The sequence below is a fragment of the Quercus lobata genome, chromosome 3, assembly GCF_001633185.2.
Source record: "Quercus lobata isolate SW786 chromosome 3, ValleyOak3.0 Primary Assembly, whole genome shotgun sequence".
NCBI lineage: Eukaryota > Viridiplantae > Streptophyta > Magnoliopsida > Fagales > Fagaceae > Quercus > Quercus lobata.
The window spans coordinates 9209336-9222386 of NC_044906.1; the positions used below are offsets into that span (position 1 = coordinate 9209336).

A 13051-nucleotide genomic window follows, 5' to 3' on the forward strand; every position below is an offset into this window, starting at 1 on the left:
TCATATTCTTAATGATCGAAATGGTTTTGTTTGACGTGGATTTTGTTCATAGTGGTTTCAAAGTTTATTTCTTGGCTTATATTATAGATTGTAATGTATTTATTCATCAAACTGTTTAGTTGAGTTTGTTTTCGAAATTGTTTTCAGTGTTGGACATTTTCTTGAAGCATGTTGGTATCATATACTAAAATACTGTTAAGTTGATAATAATAATAATAATATAGTTTAATAAATGTCTGAAACGTATAGCTGTTAACAAATGTTTTAGCTATATGATTTTATTTTACAAATTCAATTTTGGTGTTGTAGTAAAATAAACAAAGATTAAATTATATATTGTACTCAATACATTTCCCTGCATCGCATGGGTTAACAACTAGTATAAACCTATTATTGTTGACTTTATAATATATAAAAAAGGTTTGGAGTGATCACATTTTCTTTTAATTATTCATTTATTTGACAAAATCTAAACACAAAGAAAGGGGTTTTAATTAAACTATTAATTCTTTTCAGAATCTAACTCTTGTTAAGATTTTTACTAATTCTATTTTGTTTGGCTTTATTTTCAGTTAATTAATTAGTTATTCTTTCTCAGATTTGCTTAGAAATTCTTTCCCACTCCCTCTGTTATTAGGATTTTCAAGAATAAGATTGTCATAAAGAATCATATTACAAAAGAAACTTCTTTTGTTTCTACAGAACTCTTTGTCCTCAAGGTATTTGAATTTCTCTTTGTAACTTTTATTTCTTTTGTTTTTCATATTCTAATTTTTATTTAAATTTTTGTATAATGAGTTCTTTTGTTTTTCATATTCTAATTTTTGTTTAATTGATATTTTTCATTTAATAATCGAATGTTTCATATATTGAGGTTTGGGATTTTTGAGATTAGAATCCTAATGTGTAATCAAAGAAGAAGAAACAAAGAACTGTTTAAATCTTCTTACAAAAATCTATGAAAGTTACGTTTGCAAAACATTCATACACATCTTAGAAAAATTGTGGTCACTTAACATTCATTCCCAAAAGAGTTACAATATTTTTTGGATAGTATTTAATTTATTGTAAATAAATCAAGATTAACACGGGTTAGTGACTAGTATGACATGTTATAAAGTAGGTGTCACAATAGATGAGAAGTTTTCTAGATCATGATTGTCTCATCACTTCTTTGGGATGAGCTACTCTCACAATTTTATTTTATTTATAAATTCAAGCTATCCATGTTTAATTATGAAGTTCTTATACACCTTTGATTAATTTAATAATCAGCATCTACTTCAAGATTAATTTACAATGTTTACTATGTCATCTAAATTAGCATATGAGGGATTGTATTTGTAGGATTTTTATGTAAATACCCTTTTTTTAGGGGAAATTTTGCAAAATATCCTAATTTAGGATAAATAGCTGTCATTAACTCCCTTATTTTTTAAATAACAAATCATTCCCGGAAGAATGTATCTCTTATAACAGCCGTATGGAGCGTTCCTCTAACACTTATAAATCTCACATTTAATGAAAGGAACGGTCCATGTAACTACTACAAGAGAGAATTCTCTCTTCCTAGAGACTTTAGTGATGATAGATGGATGATTTCACTTGTGAAGACTATTTATTCATTAGAGAGCACAATATTCAAATATGAAATATCATGATTCTTAAATTGTAATTCCCATCATTTGTAAACTTGTTTTCTCATCAGAGTAATCTCATTGTCCTTTAGGCAATAAATATAGCAAGTTTTGGTTTGACAAGGAACTTAGATAGCAATTATATGCAAAAACAGCCAAGTTAGTTGACAGGGAACTTCAGGACCAAACTTGCATGGAATTCCCTTTCTTTGTCTGTCAAACTTTAGGTTAGTGAAAGAAGGAAAGCAAGGAAGGAGGCCTGTCCATTTCAAGGGCAGGCTTCAACAATCAGGGTGCTTTTCTAACCACACTACAAAGTCTTCATCATTAATTAAGGGCAAACTACGAAAAATCACAAGGGACCCATGTTGATGCCTGTGAAATCCAATTTCACAACCTCATGTTTCAAATGAACTCTAGAACATGTGTGGATATAATAAAAAAGATACGTTTAGAATAAAATTTATGTAAAATTTCTTAGATACTGCACTTTAAATTCCCCAATTGATTGCACTAGACAATACAACGATAAAATTCAATTCAATTCAATTAAGGAACCTTTACTTTACCCAAGTTTGGTCCTGTGTTTAGTATTTGTTTCTTTTTTATAAATGGTAGGCAGAGATGGACCACAAATCATTCACAGCCTAAAACGTGAGAACAAGAGCAAACATGTGGACCAAAGATGATTTTGGTTTGACAGATAGAAACAACTGGACATGTGCTGATATTGTCATCTAGAAATAGCAGTACAGATAAAACACTTAGATACTGCTGATGTTTGTCTTCTCTATGTAAGGTTACAATCTGGCTGTGATACAAGAACAAGGTAATCAGACACCCATTGAGGTTTGGGCAAATAGGTAGCATATCTCTAAATCTGCTTTTACAAAACAAGGTAATAATAGAACAAAAGATACATTGAAGAACTGAGAACAAATAGCATAAATAGATTGAACACAGCTCCATACGGAGAGAACACTCGTGGGTTTGTTACATTACATCAAATCACAAACCAAGAAAGGGGCATCGCTTTCTTGCATGCTCTGGGATCAATTTCACTAAAATCTCAACTGGCACCCCCTTCAATTCTAGTTGACAAAAACAGTAGGTGAGACTTTTGGATGGGAATGACAGTTCATAAGGTAATTTAAATTGTTTTAAAATGATATCATACCATGAGATTTAAAGTTGAATAGTGGTGGAAGGAACCGTCCATTTGGCAAGCGACTGTTGGGATTACGTAGCTCATCGAAAAAGGGATGGATCAAGGCATCCAGCTGCATTGCAATTGAAGCATGATTAGAAAACACAAAGCTCAAAAAAAAGAGAAGCATGAAGACAATTGGCCAAAAAAGTCACTAAACTCATACTGTGACAAGAAGACAATATTTGCATTCAAAAACATTTCTGATTGTCAAGCCGCAAAAGGCATGAAGAAAAATGTGTAGCAATCCCAGTAAAGCTTATTTGAGTCAAATTGATATACGGTACCAAATGTGCATCACACTTTTTCCAGCCAAAGAAAAAAACAAACAAAAGCAAAACAAACGTGACTCATGCTTGACCAACATCAAGTGGTGACATGGTACCAAGATGAGATGCAGCCCAAGTTTAAAACACGCATGCCCCACTGGCCCTCAGTCTCACGGAAAATTCCTCAAGCTTTGACTTCTATAAGTGATGCTGTCTAAAATTGTGTTAGGTGAATGAAATGAACCAACTCTACCAAGAGGGAATCTAAAAATGATACAACCCAAGTAGGACCAAGTGACCTGTATAGTCAAACATATTTGGTAGACTTTTGTCATTACGTGCTCTTTCCAAACCAACCCATCCCAAACAAAAATGGAACAGATTGATCCATGCTGTAAAAGCAATCTCCATCATCATACAACTATTGTGAATAATTACCAATATTCACCTACAAGATTCCTATGATCAACAGATTAATCATATCATACATAGCCTAGTGAAAATGTTCCCAAGGGAGTAGTGCAAGATTGCTGGTAACTTGGTAAAATAAGATATTGGAAAACTGAGATTTTAATGTACTCACAGCTGAGCATCGTAGGTTAGGGGAGTATTGTAGTAGTCTTGAAACCAGATCAACAGCCTCTGGAGGCATATGCTTGTGGAATATCTAATAAAAGAGGAATGAGCAGATATTAGTGGGAGGATTGGTGATAAAAATATATACTAGACCTTAAGATTTCCATCTTGAATACCTTGTGCCATGGATGAGCTTTAATCTGCAGGAATTTGAACTCTGTATAGTTAGGGTTCATGCATTTGATTTCCTCCCTTGTAGGAGTGCCCAAAACCTACAACACAGAAAAATTCATATCAAATACAGCAGTGTAAAAAATATCCATATACCATGTAAACAAGCATGACCGTAATTCAAACCAACCACTGCCCAATCTAAGAGCCTAAAAGCTAAAGCATCTACTAGGTCAGCCCAGTGAAATAATTGTACTCAAAAGACTTCATTTTGTCTCATCAGCTAGTTCCAAACCAGCAAATTTCATACAGAAAATCCCACAATAAATAAATATCAAAGTTCCATTACATAACAAAATATTATATTTACCTTGATTATCTCCACGAGCTGGTCGACTCCACTATCACCAGGAAACAAAGGCTGACAGAACAAAAAATTCATTTTAATCTTAATGTACAAATTACAAATCCAGAAGTTGACCAGAGCTTATATGAATAATCAATTACCTGTCCAAGCAGTAACTCAGCAAGAACTCAGCCAGCAGACCAAATGTCAATAGCCATCGTATACTCAGTTGCTCCAAATATAAGCTCTGGTGCTCAATAATACCTAGAGCAGATGTAAGAAATGTTTGGCTCACATTTTACCTGTCCAACATTAAAGAAAATAAGGACATTAAGCATTCCAATTACAGCAAAGACAAAAATAACATCAGGAAAAAGGACATGAAAAACAAAATAAAAACATGCCAAGACTTTCACACTTCCAAAGTCACATAATTTAACCTGGAAGGTATGTGGATTCACCTGTACAAGAGCAATAGCTTTTAGCTAGAATAAGTTGTCAACCTGCATTTTTTTCCTGTGTCATCCTTACAAAGGCAATGGCAGTGCAGCTTAAAGGAAACATAAGTTACATATCTAAAATAGATATGCAAATTTTTTAGCAGACGTACCAAAAGGTTTTGAGGTTTAATGTCCCAATGACATACTCCAATGCAGCGATGAATATATGACAAGGCCCTAAAGATCTGCAAAGCATAAAGATATATTAGAATCTAAGCAAGAACAAAAACAATCAGCAAAACTATAAATACCACACATGTTGATGAAGTTAAAGCTAGCTATAAACCCTACCTCCCACCCCCCTTCAAAGAAAAAGAATGGAATGTCAACCTAAATCTAAAATAATTAACCATACATGTGAAGATTCCGAGGGTTAAGTCATGAGGCTGTCTTTAATGCATCAAGAAACATTGGTCAGCCTAGGGCTCACAGTCCATGGTGTAGAACACCAGTCTGATACTCTTAAACAAGTTAAGACTAACTTAACATTTAAATATCTTTGCTCAAGCAATATTAGACATAAGCAGTTTCCAAAAAAAAAAATTTCAAATTAACCATATGAACATATAAACATTGTCCATAATAAGGTTTCACATATATCAGTGGCATCCTTTGGTTCAATTTGTTGTAGTGTTTGATCACACAATGAACTGTTTCAGGAACATACTCAAGTACCAAATTAAGGTAAAGTTCATCCTTTTCAGTGGTTGAGAAGAAACAGTGCTTCAAAGAGACAACATTTGGTTGGTCAAGAAGGTGCATGGTTTGTAGCTCTGCGTTCTTATACCTCGTCTTAAGAACCATCTTTGTAGCAACAGTTTCACCTGTCTCTAGGCACTTTGCCTACATAAACATAGTAAACCAGTATATAACAGCTTGCATCATACTAACTAAAAGACGCTAAATTAACAGACAACAAACTTAGTTATAATTTAAATGGTATAAATCCTCACCTGGAACACGACTCCAAAAGATCCATGTCCAACAACACGCTTGGCCATGTAACTTATTGTCTGCAAATATCAGAAGGCCATATCAGAAATACACGTCATGAAATGATACATTGCATTTAAATCAAGATATACACGTATCCAGAAGGACAAATTTTACAATTGTTGACATTTGCAATAGTCCTAAACCAGCTTTAGTTGGACACTTGTAGAGCATGTAGGATTCATTTGACATTTTCATTCAAAAGAGCGTACATAAGGTCCTTAATTACAGAAATTGTGGAGAATAACTTGCAAAACAAAGCTATACCTGCTTCGGCTCGCCTTTTCTACCCCAAATAGTTGTTACAATTATATGACCTGTCTCTGTACCATTACCATCAACAACTGTGGCTTCCATTTCCTACAAAAACAGTGAATCCTATGAATAACTGGTTGATAAACTTCACAAATCAAGTGAACACAAGAAAATAATAAGAAAGAGAAATGCCAAACCAACTCCGTACTTTGTCATCCCTAATTTTCATGTCATTCATCTCCTCCGGCAACCGATCAACTCCGACATTATGGTTACTAGGTTCTCTCATACCAGAAGCAGCTGCTACGCCGACTGAAGCCATTAGTATAAAATGTTTCCTAATCTCCTTAAATATTCACCTTGATGAGACCGATCATTTACCTGCTAAAATAAAAATAAAGAAATGTGGGCCATCAATATCGGGTGTTCACGTCTTCAAACTCTTAAGAGACCAAAGAGATGCAGTTTTATCCCATCTTAGCTCTATCTAGGTGATCACCTTTGGTAGCATTTACTTAAGCTTCCCATATAGATGCATAATGCTTTAAGCGCAAAACTTACAGTACAATTTCTTCTAATCCTTAGATACGTTAGGTTCACCGTTCGCCAATTAAAATCAATCGTGTAATTACATTGACCAAGCAACACAAAAGCTGGTATCTTCTCCAGCAGACAAATAAATTTAACTACATGGCCCATTAGACAACCACATGAGTGAATTTAATTGGGGAACATTAGGTAAAACATCTAAGGAATTGTATCTAAATTCTGTCCATGTTTCAAACTGGCAAAAAGGTCTACCTGTTTACCAAAAAACAAAAACTTTGCATAACAATGCACACAACAAAAAAGGCCAACCTTCAATTAACGAATATGAATGTTGGACGTACTTGAGAACCACCAATGGGCTCAAGTACTAAAAGCAAGTGCTAGTATAACAAAATTGTTGTTGGTGCAGTATAATACACGCTATCCTCACATTTGGGACATACTTCTATTTATGTAAAATTTCATAAACATCCCTAATCATAGAGATGTAACCAACTACTTTATTAAGACTAGCACGCTAAAAACCTAAGCATTCACCAAATTCCCAATGGGCTTCAAAGCACAAGCACGATTCCATTGAGAGAGAGTCAGTTGTACACAAAATACCTGAGTGTTAACTAAAAATAAAAAGCATTTGAATGTATGTACACATTGAAAGTTAATCCACAATGGATGAAAGGATAGATCAACTGTGTCATAATCAAGCCTAGAAACCAAGGTACCACTGCCATCTGTACTGTTCTAGCCAAAGATATTGGGAGCAATTCCTAGTGGTTCCATATCTCTATCTAAATTAATGACCACATAGTAATGCTTCATTCTTGCAATGGCACCCAAAAATTGATTAAAATCTACAAGGGAAGGGAAAGGGTGCATGTGAAGCATTGTATCAAACAAAAAAAGAATGAACCTCTCAAAACCATCTTTAACGACTATACCAAATGGATTTATATTCATCCAATTCATAATTATTTAGGAATCAATAAAACTAACTGCAAATATTATTAGAAAAATATCAAATAAATACAGGAAATGAAATGCTTAGACTAGAGGACAAACCCAAATGGTCCCTCCAATGAAGGCTTTTCCATCCTACATAAAACAATTTGATCTAGATGAAATGTTGTAACATATGTCAATAGAGTTGTATATAGAATATGTACTACACTTTAATGGTTTACCAATTCTGATGTGCAGTAGGATTGTAATTGCTTTTAAAGTTAGCAGGCATATTAGCATAAAGTAATAAAGCTGCATGAGTGTCCTCATTCGATGATCCTCTAGTAGAATTAACAATCATCATCCAAACCCCATATATTTTATATTAAAAGTTTTGTTATAGTAACTTTACCGCAATCATCATGCTATAGTGTTAACACACCTGTTCATGGATCAAATGTTTTAGGAGTGACCCTGAAAAGTCCTCAAAGAGTTCTATTTTTTGTGAAAAAAATTTATAATTTCAATGCTTATTATCCAGACCTAGTAGTGAATGCATGCAACTAGATGTAGCATAAATCCACCTAAGAATTGATGACCATTACCATCTTTGTTGATTTAAGTATCTTGGTAGCACAGCATTCATAGTGAAATAAAGTGATACAATGTGTTTAAGTAGTATATCTATATTACTATTTCATTTCCTCAGATAGAAAACTTTAATTGCCATGCCAACAGGTATATAACATAGGATTAAAATCCAAAACGGAAGGAAAAAGGCAAAAGGGAACCGATTGATCAAACAACCCTAAGGCACTACCAACATTCCTAAAGCTTTGAGATCTGCATTGATCTCTCACAGATTTAAAGAACCAATTGAGGTTTTCCACATCTTCACTACTAATATACATGAAAGGCAACTCCTTATAGATTGAGTAGCAAAGCATTAAATTATGAAACCAAGTACCTGATGTTGAAAGACTAAAATCCTTCATACAAGTTGTTCTATATGTTGAAAAACTAATCCCTTGCATATGCTAAATAACCATGCAACTATTTATCCTAACTAACTTCCCAAATGGACCACATTATCCCTATACATGAGAACCCAATTCCAGCCATCAAAACAGTGTTCCCAACTTGCCAACACATATGAGCAACTATCAAGGATGTGTTGTAGGAATACAGAGCTTAACAGAACAAGATAGGCTGATCGGCACACAGCACTTTAGGTCAGAGCTTTTGTGTCGAATTGTCATTAGTGTCGTTTTACATTGAAATCCGGGACCAAAGTGTTGTTCAGCACTCTTGGTTAGGAACCCAATTTTCCAGTCCTGCCTTTATTCATCAAGTCAGTTTGAGTTTTGGGTTGAGTTCCTTTCAAACTTCATAGAGACTAAAGTTCTCCTTCATGGCTCTCTCATCTAATAATTCCTTATGAGGATCTACCCCGATGTACCCAACGATAGTTAAGTTTATTTTTAGAGCCAAATCTTCAATTGCTTCTACTTGGAAACTCCAACGACACCCAAACCAAGTCATTCCTAGAAGTATATACATTCGCCATAAATGAAGTTCCGAATGATTTACTTGAGGGCAACGACTTGAGCCTGGATTAATGATAAACTCACCCAACCCAAATAATTTGAGAGAATCTTGTTCTGTTAAAAATCCCCCCCCCCCCCCCCCCAAAAAAAAAAGAAACAATGTTTTGAAGGAAAGTTAACCTAAGCATTTGTCTTTCTATTTTAGCTAGAGAAAAGTTTAAAAAAAAAAAATTAATCATATTAATTATTATGAAAATCAGTGTCACCTATAAAATTCTAAGCAACAAAAGAATTTGTAAAATCCAACTACCTATAGCTACAAACAAGCAGCACATTATATAATAGAACAATGTTAACAATATAGCAAAAGAATACCAATGGTAGGAAGGGTGGTCCCAATCTCTCCCAATTTCAACTTGTACAAAATGGTAGTCTTGCCCACTACATGAAGACCCACCATTAGAATACGCATCTCCTTGGCAAAAGGCCAGCTAAAAAGCTTGGTGAAAGAGAACCCCATCTTTTATCTCAAGCTGAATTCCCAAAATCACAAGTCAAAGACCAAATCAACCTCACAAGAAAACACTCATACATAATAATTATCTCATCATAATGATTTTGCAGTAACCTACAGCACGACTTTTATAAACCTTGTTGTATATTTCACAAGACCTATAGGATTATCTATCTTATACTTGACCAAACATGACATCACTAAGTTAACCTTGTGTATTTCAAAAAGATTGGTTTTCGTTAAGCATAACATCACTAACTAAAACTAAGAAACCTAACCTAAGTTAGGCTAGAAAATCACAATCTACATACAACAAAATGAAATTACAAAAGCTCCAAAAGAATCAGCTCTTTGTGTCCATGAAATGTAATCAATCACTAACAAATGAACTATTCTTCAGCTATATGATCACAAGTTGGGAGTTTCCAACTCAATTCATTTACTTTAAATCGTAAATGTCAAAATGATTATACCATGAAGTTAATTTTGTATTGCACTACAAACTAAGTTGCTTCTCTCTTAGACAATTCAAGGAGAAGCACATACAAAATTATCAGCTAACTCCTTGAGTTGATAAACCAACCAAGCTAGACTAACAAAATTTGACTCGAGTCCACTGCACAAAAGCACCACAAGGCTTATAAGAGGGGGAAAAAAGGGAAGGGGGAGGGGGGACTCAGTTTGCATAAATGCAACTCCAAAACTTAATTTCATTGAAGGGAACATTTATTATCATTAATTCCATTGGCTAAGGGACGTATAACCACACAAAAAATTACAAATTTTAGAGCAACAATATTTAGCATTAACCTTAAATAAGAAAAAATTTTGAAACAACTATCTAGGAAAATAGGTTCCAACTTCCAAGCAACAACATGAGTGCACAATGAAATCACAACAAAAGATAGAACAATTAAAGATACAAACAATCATGCATACATAAATGAAATAGAAAATCATCTTTAGAAACTACAAAATTTACCTGAAATGATACACATCTTTTAAAGATTGACATGTGATGGATAAAATATGAAACTTGTCCTTGATGTTGAGAAACTAAAAGACCTTCACTTAGGCTTCTGGAGAAATTCTTGAATGTTCTTATCTACTTGATTAGATGACAGCAAGTCAAAAAACTTGCTTGCAACTGTCGCATTTGCTGAAAAACCCTTATCAACCATTATTTCAAGATATTTAACTGCCTTTGATGTCTCATTATGTTGCAGTAACCCTTGGATTATTGTGTTATATGTGCAATCGTCAGGTGAACAACCGCTCCCATCCATTTTCTCAAATATCTCACTTGCTTCTTCTAGCAGTCCCTCTTTGCAAAGCCCTTTGAGCATTATGTTGTAAGTTCGAACATTGGGTTGCAATCCTTTTGCAGGTAGACTATAAAAGAGTTCTCTTGCAACTTTAAGATTCTGAACATTACACAAACCATCAATCAAAATGTTGTAAGTCACAATATAATTGCCCAACGTTTTGTCTTCCATATCAAGAAACACTTTTATTGCCTCAACAACTAGTCCATTCTTACACAGGCCGTCCAACAAGACAGCATAAGTTTGGGGATCTGGAAGTTGGCCACAAGCCTGCATTTTATGGAATAGCTCTAGAGCAGCCTTATGTCTCTCCACTCGACAAAACCCACCTATAAGAGTGTTGTAAGTCACAACATTAGGAGTTACTCCCTTGTTGGACATTTCATTAAAGAGATTCATTGCCTCATCAATTCTTTTATTTTTACAAAATCCATTAATCAATGTGCTATAGCTAACAACATTAGGTGGACAACCCCTCTCAACCATCATGTTCAATGCTTCGATGGCATCCTTCAATTTATTTTGCAAACAGTATCCATCAATTAAAGAACTATAAGAGACTACGTCAGGCTCAATACCTCTTTGAATCATCTTCTCAAAAACTTTTTTTGCCTCTATCAACATCCCCTCTTTGCAAAATGCGTCCACCAATATGTTGAAGGTCCACACACCTGGCACGATCTTCCTCTGTGCCATCTTGTTCAACAAAGTAGTAGCCTCTCTCCACCTGCCGCAATTGCATAGGCCTTGAATTAAGGAATTGTAAGTGAAAAGGTCTGGCTGAATGCCTTCACTCATCATTTCAGTCAAAAAGTTCAAGGCCTCAGTTACCAACCTATCCTTACACAAACTGTCAATGATTGTGTTATACGCTGCCAGATTAAGCTCAAAATCTCCTTCTTCCAATTTCCTGAGCAACCCAAGAGCCATATCAGCCTTACCAATCTTACACAGAGCATTTAGTATCGTTCCACAAGTAAATGCATCAGGTTGATACCCTTTCTTCTCCATATCTTCTACCAACTTCACAGCTCCAGCAATGTTACCTTGAAGACAGAGACCCTTCACAAGGGTGTTTAGAGTAACAGAGTCTGGGTGATAACCAAGTTTCAAAATTGTAGCCAAGACAGAAAACCCAAAACCTAGACGGTTCCAATGACAGAAGCAGTTAATCAAAATATTAAGAGTATAAACATCGGGAGAGATTCCGAATGATTCGATTCGTTTAATTAGAGAAATGACTACTGGGTAATGCTTCATTCTTGCAATGCCACCCAAAACGTGATTAAAATCGGCAATGGAAGGCAAAGGGCGCGTGTGAAGCATTTTATCAAACAGGTCTAAGGCATCATCAACATTCCTAAAGCTTCTAGATTTGCACTGATCTCTAACAGGTTTCAAGAATTGATTTTGACTCTGATTGTGATTCGGGTTTTTTTTAGCACTAGCAATACTAGTAGTAGTAGCAGCAGTAAGTGTAGAATAACAATAAGAACGAAAACAAGTGTGCGAAGAACGAAGACGCGTACCCATTTTCCTGAAGATCCAGCAACCAATTCGGCAACGGAAATCAGAACGAAACGATAGAGTTTGAGAATTGAGAAAGAGAGAGATAGAAATAGAGAATCGGTTCGGGTCGGTTCGGTTTGAGGGCAGTTTCCTTGAACTAACTCTAAGCTACTGATCAGTTATCTCATTGTGTGGTGAGAGAGCAGAAAAAAACTGGGGAAGGAGGCGGCTGAAATGTGGTATTTATATCATGCTCTCATCCTTTTGGTTCTTCTATTTTTTGTCATTTTTTACTTTGGCTTTCAATTTTTTGGGACCCTATTTGGCCCTTTATTTTTTAAAATCGTTTTCAATTAATCACAGCCGTCATCTTATTAAATAATAGTAAAAAAAATATTTGGTATTTAAAAAATGCCACTCAACGTCCAATCAAAAATATTAAAATTTATTATTATTTTAGTAAATACTTATAATTTACCTTGGGTAATGTGAGTAGAGCTAAAATCCAATTTCTAATGTTAATTTTTGTGTTTGAGAGAGAGATTGTTTAGTGTATGGCTATGTATAATGTAGAAGACTTGTTTATAAAAAATTGAAGTCTTGAATTGTTATGAAAAACTGATCATTCATGGTGATTTAGCACACTTCTAACAAATTTATAATAAATAAAAACCAAAACAAAATGTTTTAAAATTTCAATTAGGTTGAATTTAT

At 34.5% G+C, this 13051-nt stretch overlaps 1 protein-coding gene, 1 long non-coding RNA gene and 1 pseudogene across 8 annotated transcripts; 1 reads left to right on the forward strand and 2 right to left on the reverse strand.

The window, feature by feature from the left end:
* Positions 1-13051, forward strand: part of LOC115980262 — an 81562-nt pseudogene that overhangs the window by 34198 nt on the left and 34313 nt on the right.
* On the reverse strand, positions 2342-4460 carry LOC115981477. The gene is made up of 6 exons (XR_004089364.1): positions 4368-4460; positions 4231-4281; positions 3866-3961; positions 3697-3780; positions 2815-2917; positions 2342-2728 (listed from the first exon to the last, which is right to left on the reverse strand). It is a non-coding gene; the product is annotated as an uncharacterized LOC115981477 (long non-coding RNA).
* On the reverse strand, positions 4451-12545 carry LOC115981474 (shaggy-related protein kinase NtK-1-like). Of its 7 annotated transcripts, none has more exons than XM_031103643.1 (9): positions 10486-10573; positions 9365-9522; positions 6163-6335; positions 5967-6059; positions 5660-5719; positions 5494-5549; positions 4817-4891; positions 4668-4732; positions 4451-4508 (listed from the first exon to the last, which is right to left on the reverse strand). In XM_031103643.1, exons 3-8 carry the CDS (start codon positions 6274-6276, stop codon positions 4705-4707), a joined length of 426 nt encoding a protein of 141 aa, XP_030959503.1. In that variant the 5' UTR covers positions 6277-6335; positions 9365-9522; positions 10486-10573; the 3' UTR covers positions 4451-4508; positions 4668-4704. The 7 variants fall into 7 exon arrangements, 5 of the variants coding, with proteins under 5 accessions (XP_030959503.1, XP_030959502.1, XP_030959499.1 ...); XM_031103642.1 differs by having other exon boundaries at positions 5374-5549; XM_031103639.1 differs by lacking the exons at positions 4451-4508; positions 4668-4732; positions 4817-4891 and having other exon boundaries at positions 4902-5549.

Excerpts from the sequence above, each read along its gene's own strand:
- LOC115981474 (XM_031103639.1), bottom strand. The coding sequence starts at position 6,276 with ATGGCTTCAGTCGGCGTAGCAGCTGCTTCTGGTATGAGAGAACCTAGT. Across the intron at positions 6,060-6,162 it reads TGAAAATTAGGGATGACAAA|GAAATGGAAGCCACAGTTGT; the intron begins GTACGGAGTTGG and ends CTGTTTTTGTAG. Across the intron at positions 5,550-5,659 it reads CTTTTGGAGTCGTGTTCCAG|GCAAAGTGCCTAGAGACAGG; the intron begins GTGAGGATTTAT and ends ATGTTTATGTAG.